Source organism: Carassius gibelio, chromosome A8 (assembly GCF_023724105.1).
Source record: "Carassius gibelio isolate Cgi1373 ecotype wild population from Czech Republic chromosome A8, carGib1.2-hapl.c, whole genome shotgun sequence".
In the NCBI taxonomy this organism is placed as follows: Eukaryota; Metazoa; Chordata; class Actinopteri; order Cypriniformes; family Cyprinidae; genus Carassius; species Carassius gibelio.
In genome coordinates this window covers 23,393,545-23,413,007 of record NC_068378.1, presented here as the reverse complement: position 1 = coordinate 23,413,007, position 19,463 = coordinate 23,393,545, and the positions used below count along the sequence as shown (strand labels likewise).

At 34.4% G+C, this 19,463-nt stretch overlaps 1 protein-coding gene across 1 annotated transcript in view; it reads left to right on the top strand.

Moving 5' to 3' along the window:
* LOC128018936 (potassium voltage-gated channel subfamily D member 1-like) overlaps nucleotides 1–18,873 on the top strand; it is a 55,016-nt gene extending 36,143 nt beyond the window's left edge. The window contains exons 3-7 of the mRNA XM_052604828.1: nucleotides 388–550; nucleotides 6,127–6,210; nucleotides 14,024–14,116; nucleotides 14,228–14,466; nucleotides 15,503–18,873. Coding sequence (XP_052460788.1) covers nucleotides 388–550; nucleotides 6,127–6,210; nucleotides 14,024–14,116; nucleotides 14,228–14,466; nucleotides 15,503–15,707 — 784 coding nt within the window. The 3' untranslated portion in view covers nucleotides 15,708–18,873. The remainder of the gene's footprint in view (nucleotides 1–387; nucleotides 551–6,126; nucleotides 6,211–14,023; nucleotides 14,117–14,227; nucleotides 14,467–15,502) is intronic.
* Nucleotides 18,874–19,463: the final 590 nt, after the last annotated feature.

Genomic DNA, 19,463 nt, shown 5'->3' with positions numbered 1-19,463 from the left:
CATGCAGTGTGTAGGAGGACAGCGGTGATTATGGCTGCTGCAGTACTGCAGTGTGTATGAAGGTTTATGAGAAGCACGTCACCTTAATAGCATTCTACAATTTTATGATGGTATATTCTGTTATTATACATGGGTAATGGGTTGTATTAGGGGTCTTTTTGAGCCCCAAGGTCATCAGAGATGAGCTTTGAAGCCTTGCCAATTGATATACACATGCACTTTTCCAAACTAATTTACACAGTTACATTAAATGTGACTGCAAAATAGATTCTGAGCCAGTACTGGTTATTAAATCAGTGTAATCATATTCACACAAACTGCCATTCCCTTTCTCACACACACATATAGAATTTTTAATTTACTGACTGACATTGGTGTTTGTTGCAGGTATGGAGACATGGTTCCAAACACCATCGCCGGAAAGATCTTCGGCTCTATCTGCTCTCTCAGTGGCGTGCTGGTTATCGCCCTTCCTGTACCTGTCATCGTGTCCAACTTCAGCCGAATCTACCATCAGAACCAAAGAGCTGACAAGATGCGAGCCCAGCAGGTACTAAAGAACCTCTTCTTCTCAATCTAGATTTGTTTAGGGTATTCTTCTGGTTTTAGTTCATCCCCAAATAAGTCTACGAAATATGTCAAAGAGTTGGATGTCATGGCAAATCTAGAGTCAAGTAACCTTTATTTATATAGCACGTTATGCAATCCAGATTGTGTCAAAGCAGCTTTACAGTGTCCAGTGGTGGACAGTAACGGAGTAGATTTATTTCGTTACTGTACTTAAGTACATTTTTCAAGTATCTGTACTTTACTGGAGTAGTTTTATTTTGAGTAACTTTTACTTTTACTTCACTACATTCCAAAGCATAAGATAGTACTTTTAACTTCACTACATTTCATAAAACATATCATTACTCCCTATAATATATCACGTGCTCAGACACGCAGAAGCGGTGTCTGATTCATCATGAACGAACTGAGTCTTTTCAAAATAAACTTTAATCGGATCGCGAATCGCACCAAACGATTCGTTTACGAATTAGAATGATCCGATTGCAGCTGTTCTGGAGTCGACCACTCACTTCATTCAAATGAACCGTTTAGTGCGAGTCTACAGAAGTAAGAACCGTGAGTTCTTGTGAGCGCGCGTGCGTCTGATGTTGCTAAAAGTAAGTTATTAATGTCGAAATTTAGGATTAATTGTAACTGAAAATCATATTTAGGTCAAAATTGTCAGTTGTTTGGGAACTAAATCCGCTTTAAAGAGTGATCTGTTTAAGCCCACTGAAATGCTGACATGCAGACACTTCAATCAGAGTCTCTGTGTTTTAGGTTAAAAAATAAAATAAAATAACCTTTAACTAACACAGATTAAATAAAATAACTCATGCATATCCAAATTCCCCGCTACCGTAATATTAACAGTTTTATTAAAATGCTACCATGACATCTGTTTTTATATTGTGTATTAACAGTAACCTTATACATATGTATATTGTTTGGATTAACTAGACGAGTAACGTTAGACAGACATGAATGTTTATTCATAACAGTACTGAAAATAAGTAACTTAAATATTGTAGCTGATGCTAAATGTCTAGCTAACAAGCTGGTGCTAACTTGAGGTAATTTTTATAAATAATGTCCAAATATTTTTATTCAACCACCTATATATATATGTATATAGATTACATCTAGGGACAAAAGAAAGGATGTGATGTTCAGAACATGGTAACTAGTAATTATCAAAGAGGGGAAGAGATGCACCCCGTTTGGCCAGGGGTGTTTTTACACCACAGACAAGGTTTGAGAAGGAAAAAATCATTATGAAAATATAATTATATTTTCCTTAAGATGTTCTTCCTAACTTCAGGCCTTATTATCATGTCATATATAACTGTGATGTTCTGTAAAACCACAAACTTTAAAACACTTTCACAGATCACAGATTCCAAAATAATATTTGGTAGCACAACTATTAATAGTTCTAATAATAAATCATCATATTTTCATTATTTCTAAAGATCATGTGACACTGAAGACTGAAGGAATGATGCTGAAAATACAGCTGCACATCACAGAAATAGATTATATTTTAAAGGATATTAAAATAGAAACCATTATTTTATATATTTTATTTTGATAATTTAGAATTATTACTGAAATACAACCTTGTTTTGTTTCAAACAGTTCAATGAACAATAATAAATGAAGTACCTGAAGCTGACAATGAAGTAAATGTATAATAATTAGCAAAGATGATTAATTTAGCGCCGTAAACGCGCGTTTGAGGGGCGGAGACGCGCCGCAGAGCGTCAGACGCGCGTGAGAACCAAACAGCAGAACGGTAGGAAACTTCACTCCTCTTATTATTTCTCTTTTACTATAGCGATTTATTTTTAGACACGTGATCTGAGTCTTTCATAGATTTGTAGAGTTATTAGAGTATAGAGTTATTAGAGAAATTGAGTTATTTATTTTTTTACATTCTTTGGTCGAAGTTTTCAGATCGGCACTTCGGAGCCTGTTCGCGACTCGGTTGATTCAGAACGGCACTTCGGAGCCTGTTCGCGACTCGGTTGATTCAGATCGGGACTTCGGAGCCTGTTCGCGACTCGGTTGATTCAGATCGGGACTTCGGAGCCTGTTCGCGACTCGGTTGATTCAGATCGGGACTTCGGATCATGTTCGCGACTCGGTTGATTCAGATCGGCACTTCGGAGCCTGTTCGCGACTCGGTTGATTCAGGCCGGCACTTCGGAACCTGTTCGCGACTCGGTTGATTCAGATCGGCACTTCGGAGCCTGTTAGCGACTCGGTTGATTCAGATCGGCACTTCGGAGCCTGTTCGCGACTCGGTTGATTCAGATCGGCACTTCGGAGCCTGTTCGCGACTCGGTTGATTCAGATCGGCACTTCGGAGCCTGTTCGCGATTCGGTAGATTCAGATCGCCACTTCGGAGCCTGGTCGCGACTCGGTTGATTCAGATCGGGACATCGGAGCATGTTTGAGATTTTTTTAAATTCAGATCTGGACAACGAAGCAGGAAGTGTTTGTCAAACAGTTAATTGGTGATAAATTAATATTTGGACTTGAGGCTTTTTTTTACTTGTCGATTCAGCATGTACATGGACCCACACACAAAGGTGGACACACTCTAGACTTAATCATCAGTAGAGCTCTAAACTTTTCATCCATTGTTATTAAGGACGTTATTCATAAAAAATAAAAATAAAAAAATGTGCTAATATAAAATTAAATTAGCCTATATTAAATTGCAATCATCTATCTTTCAGTACTTTTTTTACTTAAGTACATAAAAAATTTAGTACTTTTGTACTTTCACTTGAGTAAAATTGAAAAAGGAGTACTTTTACTTTTACTGGAGTAATATTTTATTATTCGTATCTGTACTTTTACTCAAGTACTTGATTTGTGTACTTCGTCCACCACTGACAGTGTCAAACAGGAAAACAGTTTGTCAATAATGCAAGAGGACAATAACAAAACAGTATTTTTTTTTCAGTTAAAGTCAGTTAATTGATGATTCATTGAACTCTAGCTGTTGCATTCTGGACCAGCTGGAGTTTGCTTACTAATTACTAAATTCTATCATTTTTTTAATGGAAAAAATCGGTTTCACAAATGCTAGAAACATGGTTTTCAAAGGAAAGATTGCTGTCAAATAGAACACCTAGTTTCCTAATTGATGATAAAGAATTGACAGAGCAGCCATCAAGTGTTAGACAGTGTTCTAGGTTATATCATGCAGAGGTTTTTGGTCCAATAATTAACAACACTGTTTTGTTTTGTCTCTTCAGAATTTAGCATTAGAAAATTACTAGTCATCCAGTTTTTATATCAACAATGCATTCCATTAGTTTTGCGAACTGGTATGTATCAGTGGGCTATGAAGAAACATAGCTGAGTATCATCGGCATAACAGTGAAAGCTAACATCATGTTTCCTGATGATATCTTCCAAGGGTAACATGTAAAGTGTGAAAAGTAGTAGTCCTAGTACTGAGCCTTATGGTACTCCATACTGTGCTTGTTATTGATATGATACCTCTTCATTCACTGCTACAAATTGATGATGGTCAGATAAGTAAGATTTGAACCGTCACTGCTAACATAGCTTTGAAGTCTAGTCAAAAGAATGTTGTGGTCAATAGTGTCAAACACAACACTAGGATACAGTAACACACTGATAGAGAAATACACCCACGATCGTATTATAAGAGCAGGTCATTTGTAACTCTAATGAGAGCAGTATTAGTACTATGATATGGTATAAATCTGACTGGAAATCCTCACAGATACCATTTCTCTCTTAGAAGGAACATATCTGATAGGATACCGCCTTTTCTAATATTTTTGACAAGATTTGAGATTGGTCTGTAATTAACAAATTTTCCAAGATCAAGTTGTGATTGTTTTTTTTTTTTAATGAGAGGCATAATAACAGCCAGTTTTTGAAGGATTTTGGGACATATCATAATAACATTGAAAAATTAATAATATTCAGAAGAGCATCTATGACTTCTTGAAGCACCTCTTTTAGTAGCTTAGATGGAATAGGGTCTAACATACAAGTTGTTGGATTTGATGATTTGCTTGTTATACCATAGTGTCACACTGTTTTCCATAATCTTCTTTTAGCGTAAAGGAGGAACCATATCTGAAGTGCTAGAAAAGAGAGAGTCAATAATTTCTGTTACACCAAGTTTTTCTGAGCTATTGGGTTTGCTGAGGAATTGAGACAAGTCAGGAAGTTTATTTACAAAGCAGTCTTTTTTTGTAGATGTGATGGTTCTACCATATTTCTAACAAGCAGTTGAGTTTGCAGCTTTAGCAATATGGAGTATACACGAGACTAGATAATGATCCGACATATCATCCCTCTGCTGCAGAATTTCAATGTCCTTAGCATCAATTCCATGTGACAGTATTAAATCTAAAGTATGATAACGACAATGAGTAGGTCTTGACACATGTTGTCTAACCCCATTAGAGTTTAGAATATCTTTAAATGCTAATCCCAATGCATCTTTTTCATTATCAACATGGATATTACAATCACAATAAAAAAAAAATTAAAAAAGAAACGCTCTAAAATTCTTTTATACATTTTTTTTTTTTTTGGCCAGTACAAGTTCACTGGTGTCACTGGAGATTTATCATTAACACTTATTTCTTTAAATAATTTTCTATGCACCAACATGACTTCAAACGACAAGAATGTCTTGATTAGATGCTTTGTTTTACCCTATCAACTTTTTATATTTTATGGTTAAGGTTTTAAATTTTAAGCACAGCCTGAAAATTAGACACATTGTGAAATATTTTTGCCTAAGAAAGAATGTAGTAATTTAGTTTAATCACTAAATTTTTCAGTCATTAAGTGAAATGGTCAGATTAAACATGTTAATATTTTCAAAATAATAAAATGTTGTAAAACAAATGTAATCTTTTTATTTTATTTTATTGTTTCTGTGTGTGTGTGTGTGTGTGTGTGTGTAAATATATATATATATATATATATATATATATATATATATATATATATATATATATATATATATATCTAACAAATATAAAAATCTAAAGAAAATATATAATTAGAAAATACCAACAAAAAAAAAATATGAGTTTAAAAAAAAAGATATTTTATGCAAATATTTTTAAATGTTTATTTTTTACTAATTTATTTATATTTGTGTGTTGGTGTATGCGTGTGTGTGTGTGTGTGTGTGTGTGTGTGTATGCAGAAAAATAATTTTTACAAAAGCCTAGAAACGCTACTAATCTGACTATGTTCTACTTTAGTTCTAGTATGAAAAAAAACAACAACACACATTTGATTGTTATACTTCCATTTTTCATTGATTATCAATGTGGGTTGTCTTCTAAAAAAAAGAAAAAAAAAAAAAGAAAAAAAGCCTGGGTTTTTGGGTTACCAAATAAGTATCCCTTTTCTCTGTTTTCTTTGCAATAATATCCAAAAGGCCAAAAATAACATTAAACAAACCTTGATGTAATTAAACAGCATGACTGGTATCATTACTCGCATTACTCAGAGTCGCTGATAGGATCGATTCAAATAAATTCTCTTTTGTTTTTCAGAAAGTCCGTCTTGCCAGGATTCGCTTGGCCAAGAAGGGAACCACCAACGCCTTCCTACAATACAAAGATGAAGGAGGATTTCATGTGAGTCTTTTTCATGAGTAGTTTTGTTTTTCATTAAAGACATGTGTTTCTATTAAAAATTGAGTCTAAAAAGGTTATGACTGTGTAGTTTACTCGCCCTCATGTTGCCCCAGACACATATGACTTTCTTGCTTCAAAACAAAATGGTAAGGACAGGAGTGATTATGGTCTTTCATGCTCCAAAGAGGCCAAAACACCATTCAAGTAGTCAATGCAACCTGTGGCTTTATGATCACACAAGGCTGCATGTATTTGATAAAAAGTATACTGTTGTGAAAAAAAAAATCAATTTAAAATAAGTTTGATGCTCAATAAAAATTTATAATATTATCAATGTTAAAAGCAGTTGTAATGTTGAATATTTTTGCTAAAACAGATTTTTTTTATTATTCTTTAATGAATATAATAAGAAAAGTAAAAAGAACACCATTTATTTGAAACTGAAATTTTTATTTTGTAACATTATAAATGTCAGTAATTTAATTTATCGCGTTCTTGCTGAATAAAATGATTTATTTATTTTTAATGCATCTTTCTGACTCTAAACTTTTGAACCACAGGATACTGTACATGCACAAAATCTAAATCTGCCTGTTGTGCATCATTAAAGCAAATTTGTATATAAATAGACAGACTAAAGTAAAATAAAATTTCAGTCTGTTCCAAAACAAAAAGCTATCATATAACTTATATATCAGTGCACAAATCATATGCTTTTATGATACTTTTATGCTTTAAAAAAAAAATAAACAATTTGAGGACCCATCCCTTGTTAAAATTCTTCACAATGTCTCTATTTATGTTCATTATAAGAAAGAAAATCATACAAGTTTGGTACAATGTAAGGATGAGTAAATGACTTTCATTTTGGTGTAAAATATATTTTTAACTATAGTTAATTAACTATATATTTAAATGAACTGTAGAACTGATGTCTTTATCAGTCTCCTAGGCTGCTCCACAGGATTTGACGAAATTTGCCTGACATCAAATCTCTAAAAAGATACACAGAGTTTTGTAACATAAGTGGAATCTTTCAGCACAGACATTAAACATCTGACTATGTGAGTCTAGAGAAAATTAGACAGTAATGTTTGTGTGTATTCTGGGAAGTCGCACTGTATTGTTGAGAAGGAATCGTTAAGTGTTCTCTCATCTAGCGTTAGTACGGTGTCTGCGTACACAGAGTGTAATAGATGCTGCAATAATTCTCCAGCAGAAATGATTGAAATTGGATCTGCCATAATAAGATGGTTTTCTGTTTAAAGGCTAACATGAGCATCTCGCTTGACGTAAGCAAATTTAAGAATGAAAACCATCAAAACAGTTCATGCACGTTTCTGGCCAAGTTGGTGAAGCTGTTGAAACTTCCCCCAAGTTTTTTACTGTGCGTGTTCCACAGAAAGAAAAGAAAGAAAGAAATCTAAATCCTATAGGTTTTGAAAAACATGCGGGTAAATTAATTTGAATTCTTTATAAAAAAAATTGCCAAAGTCTGCCATCTTTAAAATATTAATCAAAATGTCTTTGTCCATTACAAACGCATAACTTTCCCAGCTCAGAACTACAACAGAAATCTAATTCTTCAGATTTAAAAAGCATTAAACTCTAAAATTTTAACACAACACATTAAATCACAGTCAAACCCAGCAACGAGAATCTCAGCTCCAGCTCCAGCATGGAAGTATTCATATTCACAGCATGACATGAAGGGTCATTAAAGCACAGCACACCAGCTCATAAAGAGTACAGTATATTATTCGGCTGCCAGCCTGCTGCTGAACACAGAACAGATTTCTGAGATATGAGATAGTCTTTTCAATCTCATCAAACAGTTTTACTGTATGTGTAAAGGTCAGTCATTTGGTCTCTGAGAATGCATCAGTCCTTCAAGTGCCTTGTAATAACAGCTCTTTCATATGGCTGCTGACATTCAGAGTCAGCTAAATGCAGTTTCAGGGCCATGGCTGGGGCGCCGCATCCTTGCTGTGAGGAAATCACAATTAACAACACTGGGAATGTAGGGCAGGTGATGCTGGACAGGTGGGATGCGCAACAGTAATTACAACGACCCTTTAAGGCTAGTCGGTTCACTTGATGCTCACCTTGATAAAACCCCCAGGAAGCTTTTGTTTTTCAAGGGGTCAGGTTCAGGTTAGCATGGTTCGGTTAGCCTCCTGCTGGTAGATGCCATAACTACACCATCTAAGAACTGGTGATCTAGGAAAATGTAGCTTTGTCCTGGTTCTCCTTCCTGGGTGGTTTCATGATGTGCTTTACCTCATGTAATTTATCACAGTATGATTCAGTTGTTATTTCAACAGATTTTTTTTTCTCTTTCCAGCATGCGGGTATGCTGTAAGAAAAGCATTTACGCACCCTCATGTCATTGAGGAAACTGAACACAACAATTTATTTATTTTTTTATTTTTTTTGAAGAATGTTGATAACCGTTTCAGTTCCCATCGACTTCCAGTATTTTTGGTCCATATTTGAAGTCAGTGGGAAACAAAACTATAACCAACCTTCTGCTAAATATCTTCTTTTATCTTCATGTATACATTTATTTTCTTCTGCTGAACAAAAATAAAGAAGATATTTTGAAGAATGTCAGTAGCCAAACAATTTTGGTTTTGTAATTTTTTTTTTTACCAATATTCTTTAGAATATCTTATTTTGTGCTCCTGTATGCATTTTTTTCTGCCAAACAAAAAAGACAATATTTGGAAGAATCCTGGTAACCAAATAATTTTGGTTCCCATTCCATAGTATTGTTTGTCCAGACAGTGGAAGTAAATGCGATCTGAAACTGTGGAGTTAGCAACATTCTTTAAAATTACTTATTTTATGTTCCACAAAAGGAAGAAAGTCTTATGGGTTTGGAATGATCTGTGTGTGAGTAAATTATGTTTTTTTTATTTTTTTATTTTTTTGGGGGGGTTGGTGAAGTATCTCTTAAACAAATAGCATTTACTCTGCTGCATTAAGTGATATTAAGTACAATGATTGTTCCAATGGAAACAATCTCTTGCCCTTTTCCAGTCACTGCCTTTCTAAGGAAGCCCTGGTTATCATTATTCTGTGGTAATTGCCTTCCCAGGGAAATGTCTGTTTCTTTCTGTGGTTTTATGTAATTATTGCACTCGTTGCAGTTCCTCTAGCTCCAGGGTGTGTTTACTGCGCTTGTCGTTTATTCTGTTGCTCTTGTAATACATTCTGAATATAGAGTCTACTTCACGTTTAAAGGCGGAAAACGAAGATATACAGTGTAAATAACAGCGTATGGATTTTCCCATTTGTTTAACACAAATTCAAAGTTGCTGAAAGACTAAGCAAGAATCAAATCAAGTATATATCATATATATCAAATATCTGAACATTCTTAAATCAAGATAAAGATATAACATATTCATATAACAAGAAAAAAATATTTGCAATGAGGAGCAATGTTTGTAGCCTGTACATAAATGCATAAAAAGTTTAATATGCATTTGTTGGGGATTGTTCAAGTATGCCCATTGCACAGTAGTGGTGTTGTCTTAATGAGAACGTCTAATAAAACCAAATAAAACAAGTTTAACCTTAAAAGTAGTATTTACTTACAGGTATTCATAATCAATTTATTTAAAGCTATGTATAAGTTTAAAGAGATAAAAGGGTTTAAAGGGAAGTTCTGTCATTACTTACCCTCATTTTCTTCCAAAGGTGTATGCTTTTATTTCATGTGTGACCGTCCTAGCTGTTTGCCATAAAATGAATGTTGACCACTTCTGTCAGATAACTAATCTAGATACCCTTTTTTCTGTTTCTTGAAAGCAGGATTTACACCTTGCAGGATTTTTTTGAAGTGTGTTTGTCTTAAAATCCTATCTGTCCCAGACTCGTGGCCTGTTAGTTTATCAGATCATAACTGCAGGGATTAAAGCAGATCATCAACACACCTTTTCCCACTGCTGAAATCCATCTTCACCATGCAGGAAAAACAGCTGTATTCAAAGCAGGTGCAAAAAATAAAATAAAATAAATATATAAATATGGCTGTATTTCTGCTGTTCCTCAAGTGCCACCTCCTGTCAAAGAATGAACTTGCAGTTCAGCATCACAAATCAAAGAGAAAATCTGATGAACTTTTACATGGCAAATGCGCAGTGTTGTAAAACACTGAACTGGTCAATGGAAAATAAGCTAATGTGCGCTCAGAAATCAAAAACATTCAGATAATGAGATGTCTATAATTATATAAATATAATATTATATATATATATATATATATATATATATATATATATATATATATATATATATATATTTATATATTTATATAATAGGTGCTTATGTTCATAACTGTTGTTACACTGGCACAGCGCATCTTCAAAGAGCTTGCAAAATGTGGAATTAAACAGTTAAAATATAATCCAGCAACCACCATTTCAGTTTTCAAAATGCACCCTTATCTTGCTCACTTTCTTTTATCTTTTTTCACTTCTCAGCTCCAGTTGTATAGTGCCACCTCTTCATTATAAAACACACATTACTGATAAATGGAAACTTCATCAAAGTTATTATTACCAAGCATTGCTGTGTGAACCCTGACATGAGGCCCTCTGGTAGCCACGGGCCCTATGCAACATCTTATACCACTTATTAGGAAGGGTGGCAGAGTTTCAAAGCGAAAGAGAGATCCAATCTGCGTCTTTACTAATGCAGCAGGTAGAGTTCTCCGGAATCTTCTCAGGTAGTGAAACCCACAATAATCCAATATTTACAATCCCCGAGTGAGGGGGTATTTTTTTCAGCGTGGATCTATAAACCCATTACTAACAGGCCTGCAGTGCTATTTATAAGCCAGGCGGAGACCTATTCTAGGCTTTGAATTTCTACTTAGGTCTTACTTTTGTGTCTGCACACTGTCATCAGCACTCAAGAGTCGATGCGAGTCTTGACCTTTGAAGAAAGGTCATTAGCAAATGTTTATGTGATGTACAGTATGTATGATTTACCTGTTATAAATGAACTTGTATTTGCCCAAGTACATGCCACTGAAATAGTTTTAATAATAAATTTTCAATAATAATATAAAAAATAATAATAACAATAATAATTATGTATGGTCTGAAATGTTCAAAATTATAGATCAAAATAACCCTTTATGTGAAATACTGTATTTTATTTAGTTGTGCTTAACACGTTTTATTATTATTATTATTATTATTTACAATAATTAATATAAAGTCAATAAAAATTATAATAATTACAATTTATTATGAGTATTATTAGTATTATTATTAATCATAATTATGCTTGCATTAGTAAATATAGGATTATTTTTTTCTTTATTAATAATACTTAACCATTTTAAATACTGTAGCATTATTAAACTTAATCCTGTATTTATGTAACTCATCATGCACCATTTGACTTTAACCAGTAAGCAACCACTCATCAACAACCAAGCAACTATCCTGAACATTCCAGCATCGCCATCATCATTAAAAAATATGTTTTTAGAAGTTATGATTTTTGTTATGATTTACAAAAGACAGTGGCCTAGATTTCTTGATTCTATCTAACCCTGGAGCTTTTAAAATAATGCATTTTAGTTTCACACCAGTACAGCCTGCACAGATGCTAATCACAGGTAGTTTTCATCCAATGGCTGTATCTCCACTCGTCTCCACTGAGATAATTGTGTCTTTAATGTGACGTCCCTATCAGCACTTTTTTTTTCTTTACCAATGGAACTGTCAGTGATTGATGGTTTAATACCCTCTGAAGTTCCTCCGCAGGGAGGCAAATCTCTTTTCCTGATGGAGTGTTCGGGAAGAGAGTATTGCTGCCTGTGGATTTGACTGAAATGTATTTATTTGGAATTTATAGCTGGCATACCTGTGATCGGGTGGCAGAGAAATTCACTTTGGGTTCCTCAGTCAAACAGGACATAGGTTAAGACAAATTGAGATTCTTTCATTTTCTCATTTCATGCTGCACCGAACGATGTATCGCATTCGGCATGTTGCTCTCTTGTTGTTGTGAGTCAAGATAACGTAGTGGATCCTTTATTGAAACAGCTCTCTAGAATTTGTTTGCTCAGACACTTGTGCTTCGGGGCATTTTTAAATGTAGTTCCTGTGTTGGATTATATGGGAGTGAAATACTTTATATTATGTTGTCTCCGTTCCAGATCCGTCCTGTTGGGCCACAAAAGCATTGAGATGTTTTAGTTTTTCCAGCTAAGAAGTGGAATTGCTTTTGGCTCCCACATGCATCCTACATGATCAAACTTTCTCAAATGTTTTCGGCGGTGTAGCTGCATCATGCCATTCTGCTTGGGACTTTTAGTTTAGCAAAAACAAAACTTATAGTGTTTAAGTCCAGTTATTGGTGATCTTATCTGTCCCGGCTCCCTCAGTCATCCTTGGTTTCGGCTGATGGGGCATTTCTGTCCTTGCTCCTTCCTGGGTGTCAGATGCACTCCGAATGACCGTCCTCTATTTTCTCGATAAGATCGGCTGCTTTTTAAAGGCCTCCGATGGGCTGCTTCTAGATGGTGGCCAGAATAGCGATAAACCACCTTGACTTGAGCTACAAAGTGCTCGGAGGCCAGATGATATCAGGAAACATAAAAGGGAGACTCTGGGACTGTTTCTTTAGAGGCTTGTTCTCCGGGACATGACATCATTGCCTGTGATCGTTTTACAACGAGAGGTTAAAGAGGTTACCGGATACGTGCGCGTGACATCGCGGTCTGTCTCGAGAGGTAGTTGCGTGGTGAAGCAAGGTCAAATCACAGGTGACATTAGGGCAATGATGCTTTTAACCCTCAGTGAGCCAGTGTAATGTTGAAAGTAGTTAAATTATGTATTTGATCTAGTAATTCTGGGATAAAACTACTCAAACAGCAGCTCACATTCTGAAATGTATCATAGTGTATCAAACAAGTTTGGCAGGAACACAATTTGAATCTCCCAGCACACCAAAGTCACACAACATGGTCACTGCCTACTCGCTTCATTGCTGACTGTTTTTGATCATTTTTAGCCGTCTTTAATGTGCATATTTTATCTGTATTTATTTAACAACAAAAAAAATGTATGTACTGTAGAAAAATGGCGAGAGAGAGAGAGGAGAGAGAGAGAAATTACAGAAATTATCAATATGATACACACACACATACACCATTCAATTTTATAGCCAAACATTTTCTTTAAGAAATTAATGTTTATTTAGCAAGGAGCAAGGATGCATTCAGTTGATACAAATTATAAAAAAACACAATAATTAAATACACTTAGAATATTACAAAAAATGTTATTTCAAATAAATGTTGTTCTTTTGAACTTGTATTCAATTTTATATATATATATATATATATATATATATATATATATATATATATATATATATATATATTTGAAAACAGAATACAGTTTAAACAGTTTTTTTAACTTGTAATAATAAAAACAATATATGTTATATATATGTAATAACAATATTAATATTAATAGTCATTTTAATTATAATACATTATTAATATTCTTATGTTTAGTGACACTTACTAGGGCAAGTATAATTAATAATAATTATAGGTTATAATTTTTATATAATTTATGTAATATAATTATATCTATCTATCCATCCATCCATCCAGTAAAAATAAACCTGAAGTCATTCTTATGCTCTGAAGACTGTAAATAGTCATGGTCTCTTTAAATAGATTTGTGTTCACTTTAGGTTGTTGTTTTAAGGTGAGTTTCTAAAGACCTGAGCTTAATGATCGTCCTAAATAAACTCTTGTGGTGTTTTTATCTTTCAGGATCGGGACAGTGACAACGCTTTGTGTCTGAAGAACAAATCTTCCTTCGAGCACCAACACCATCACCTGCTGCATTGTCTGGAAAAGACAACAGTAAGTACAACTCAAATTATGATACATTTTGAGTTCAGAATATCCTACGTGCTCCTTCAAGTGCATGATCCAGAAAGTTTCATGAAGCATTCCTCCTGTGATGTCCAACAGAATCATGAGTTCACAGACGAGCTGACGTTCAGTGAGATGTGTATGACTGAGTCAATGGGTTATCGCACCAGTCGCAGCACTTCCATCTCCAGCCAGCAGGGGATGTCGACATCCTGCTGCCCCCGCAGGGCCAAGAGAAGAGCCATCCGCCTCGCCAACTCCACCGTATCCGTCAGCCGGGGCAGCGTCCAGGAGCTGGACACTCTGCAAGTGCACAAATCCTCTTCTGGACTCCAAAGGTCTGATCATAGATTTCAATATTCACTCTAAAAATCATTTTGCATAAAGAAAAGAAAACGTATTATGAGAGACATTATACATTTTTGCATTATTTTTATTACAATTCAATTATTATAAAAAGTTCTCATTACTGTAATAGAACATAGAACATGAACCAGTCTAGCCTGAATTCTATTTTTACTAATGCTATACTTCCAATCATTTATAGTGATTTATCCTTTATGTAGATATATAATTTAGAATTATATAAATATATAATTATGAAATAAATACATAATCATTTAGATTATGAAATAATAAATATGTGATTATATATATATATATATCAAATTTAAATCTCATTTATCAAACAATCAACAATTTTTTTACTAACATTGTCATAACGTTTACCTACAATTGTTACTTTACATTTAATTAATTGTAATTAAATACTATATAAATTAATATATATTATATAAATTAATTTATAATTATAAATATATAATTATTTCATAAATGTATTATGTACACACAATTGTGGAGCAGTTGCATAAAAATGTATACTGATTTATCATTTATATACAATCTAATATTAGATAAATACATTATTATTATCATAATCATTTGAAATTAAATATTTAATTTTCACAATTATTCATACGGTAATAAATAAATAAATAAATATGAAATTTGTTTGAAATTCATGTTTTATGCAAATTTTTCAATTCCTTTCCTGTTCTGACATTAGAAATATTTCTTTACATTTTTCTTCAGATTTCTAACACTTGTTATAAAGATGATAAATACCCCCCCCCCCCCCCCACACACACCTTTTTTGTCATAGAAAATAATTTATATAATACTGAAGTTGGCAATATTAATACAACATTTATAATAAATAAAATCTACACTGGTGACTAGTATCACTGCTTAGTTAAAATGTTTCTGCAATTTTTATATCAATGACAAGAAAAAAAAATTGTGGTTGAAAAATAACTTCTGTATCAATTATGTGTGTGTGTGTGTGTGTGTGTGTTTGTGTGCACATCCAAACAGCCGCTCCAGTCTCAACGCCCGGACTGAAGACCTGAAGCTAAACTGTGAAGATAGGGATTTCACCGCGGCTATAATCAGTATACCCACCCCACCCGCCAACACCCCTGACGAGAGTCTGCCGCCCTCTCCTGCCTTTCCCGGAATCCTACGCAACTCTCGCACTAATTTCTACACCCATGAGACGGTGAAGATCTCTTCCTTATAACCACCACAAGCACACAAGCATCCCCAAATTGCACAACAGAAAGAAAGAGATGGGGGCTTCTCCCAGGAAAGATCGCAAATTCCACAGAAAAGACAAAGTGCATCTTGTAACGAATCTGCTTCATTCCAAAATCCACAATTCGACGTGGACTCGCATGAGCTGACGTGTTTTTGTGACCCCGGACAGTTCACACAGAAACTGATCTTCCAAGCTTGGGGGAGACTGAAAAGATGAACTCAATAGCGTTTTATGATAAATCAGCAGTTATAGTGGCACAGAAGGCCTTTTACTTTTAAGATATGCAATGTTTCAACAACCAGGAATTATGCCTATACGTCCACTGCGTAATACAGTTGCAGGAAATATTACAAATGTGGAAATTATCATAAAGTACATCGATATATTGAACCCGTAGATCTTTGCAGGGAAAAATACAATTACAGAAACAATGGCTGTTATAAAGGAGGTGGTGTATATGTATCAATATTTGTATCATACGTCTTTAGCTCACATGCATCTTCAAAACCCCACCAAAAAGACAAGATTTCTGACCCAAACATGCATGATGTTGTATAGTAGATACCATGGCAGAGAATGGAGCCGCCAACATGCTACTCTCACATACTTTTGCATGGTACTTCTTTTACCTCCGCTTCGTTTGTCCTGTTTTCTTTCTTGACATTGATGAAAAAAGATGATATTTACTGAGTATTAATGATCAAACGTGCTGCACCAGACGTGCACATAAAAAATTTATTAAATAAAAACATTCAGGCATGTTCTTTGCAAAAGTCTGAGGTCGGACTAGTGCGGCGATGTGTGTGTGTGATGGGTGACTGGGAATGACTTGTGTTATTTGATCACAGATATGCATGGATACCGTTGTAGGTATTTTTATGTGCTTTCTCCCATGGGAAAATGAAAGGTTTCTATAGCATTTTAAAGCAAATGGAGGGCGTTTACCACTGTCATTGAGTTTTACTGCGGTAATTAGAGTCACTTCAACTTATTTTTCATTTGGCTTAGTAATTAAGTGTAACCTTTAAATCCTAGCTATTTTTATACAATATAGCTTATGCATCGAACACAGCTATGTAAGGGTCCAGTGAACCACTTCTCTAATATGATTTAAAGCTCATCTGTTAAATATCATAAGCAACAATGAGACAGGCAATAATAGTGTAATTATTTTTTACTACAGAACAGAAGTGAAAGATACAATTATATATGGAAATGAGTACAAAAAAGGAGGAATGCGAATGTGCACTTGATTGTGCTGAAAAATATATTTGTTACTGTTTACAAGCATTGTTCCTAAGTTATTTTTACGTTCTTTTTGGTTCTCTCTCTCTCTCTCTCTCTCTCTCTCTCTCTCTCTCTCTCTCTCTCTCTCTCTCTCTCTCTCTCTAGTAGTGTGAAGTGGTAAATGTAGTAGTTGGTCAGGTACCTGCTCATTTTAAGGAGGGGTTGTTGGATGAAACGGTTCCCTGTAGGAGATTAAAGAGTTAAATATCAAAAGCACAGAGGTGTAAAGTCTATTCCACAAATAAAGTGAACAGAACTCAGAAAACATGGTGTCTGTCGGCTCTCTATCACACCTAAAGATATGATTCAGTTCTTTTGTTTGATATGTGTCATCATTTAATATCAACAGTGGCCCCAAAAATGTCTGAATGTCATCCGTATATGGTCTTTTCATCAAATGTGCTGACACCATCTGATATTTTATAATGCTAATCTTTAAAAGTAACTGTTTTCTTGTTTTCTCCCGAGGGAGCACTGTGTAATTGGCTATCAATTTGCATAATGTTAGAAATTGCTATTAAATCATAAGAATTTTGCAGAGCGTAATTACCCAGACTGCAGCCGATGATTTACTGTTGAGTCAACATGAAATGGCCATTTAACTTCTAAAATATGACATTTCAGAGAGGAACAGAATATTCCAGTGCTAAAAATAAGCAGGGTGAGGCTTGATTCTATCTTCTGTTGACTTTAGAGTTGCGATAAAATGTAAGTATCAAAAGATCTTTTCTTCTGTATTGTGTTGTACATCTGATTATTAGTGGAAAAGAAAAATGAAGGTTGGGGACTTACTTCTTTGCATCTGTTGTGGATTTTGAGATGTAGGCGTTGCACTCAAAAATAGAGGCAGATGAACAGGACCTTACAGGTGCTGGATTTAAACTGACCAAATGATTGAGGCCCCCCACCACCCCATAATGGACCCTTTTCACAGGCTGTGATAATGCGTTTCAACAGTCATCATCATTGTTAATTGAGCAAATTTTTTTTTACAATTTTTTTATTTAAGTATTATACATAAACATTATACTTTAGTATTATATTGCCTTTGCATCAAATTAACAAAAAACAAGCAAAAAAAAATTCTTATGTTTCTTTGACAATTTCTATGACAATTTCAGATTCTGAAAAACCCGGAAATGTGAAAGGGGTCCATTAGACATGGCAAAATCATCCCTCCCAATATTTGAAATTCTTGCACCGCTCTGCTGAACCCCATCATTCACCGTGGCTCTGTTTGTTGTTAGGGTGACAAAAAGGTTTAAGGGTTACATTTTTAAGCTGGTCTGCTTCAGCAGGCTAATGCAGTGTTCAAGATGAGGTTGGAAGAGTGAACATCCGAATTGAAATGTTGATCTATTCTGACGTCACGGAGGCATCTCATTAGAAATTGAATGTCTGGAGAAAGTGTGTCTGCCACATGTCTCAAGCTTTTTTTTTTTTTTTTTTCACTATAATGTGTTTTAAGTTGGCATTCTGCATATCATAATGTTAGTTTGGTCTATTTTTTTTGGATTGATGTGATGTGGCAAAGGCTGAGTTCACTGGGACCGCATAAGCAGGCCAACTTTGGAAGGCTTTAATTTGTCTGAGATGTATATGTGTGTGTTTACTTTCAAGGTTTCTGTTCTTCAAGTATGTCATGCTTTCTCCATATTTGCAAATAAAACTTCAACACAAAATCATTGGCTTTTCATTAAAAATTAAACTGCAATCATGACTCATTTTTCATGGTCTTATTTTGGCTCCTAAAGAATTTTCATAAAAATGTAACTATTTAAAGTTAGAGTAAGCGTCTAGATTAGAATATGTATTTCATGTTGAGTGTACAGCAGGTTTGCTTATTTGGCCAAGTACCATTTAAAGCTGGTGGGACTAAACCATTATGAAACTACTGCAGGGTTTACCATCTGACCTTGATTTATACGTTTTGTTTTTAAATATATAAAATTAATACTTTCCTATATTCATGTATGCATGTTAAAAAATATATAGGTATACATTTAATTATGTGATTTAATAATAATGTCTGCTTGAAGTTATGCAGGCTGCAATAAAAGGAATTGCACAAATTCGCTAACAGATCTCAGTTGGAAATTCATTATCTGTTAACACACATACACACACACACATGATATGGCTGTTATTTGTAGTTTGTTAATTTAAGCTTAGGCACTTCATTGGTTATGGCCTGAAATTCACATGAACTATTAAACTCTTCTGTAAACTCCTCAAATCTAATTTAATGCTTCTCCAGGATAAAACAACAACAACAACAAAAAGTATGTCGATTCAGGAATGTTGTACTTGATGAAATCATGTTCACCCATTTACTATATCCCTTTGCAAATATACTGTTTGCCCTTACTCAAACTTGGGACAGCTGAAGGTGAACGTCACTATTTGCAGGTCATTTTTAACCCAATTCACAGTTAACTGTGGGGCAGTCGT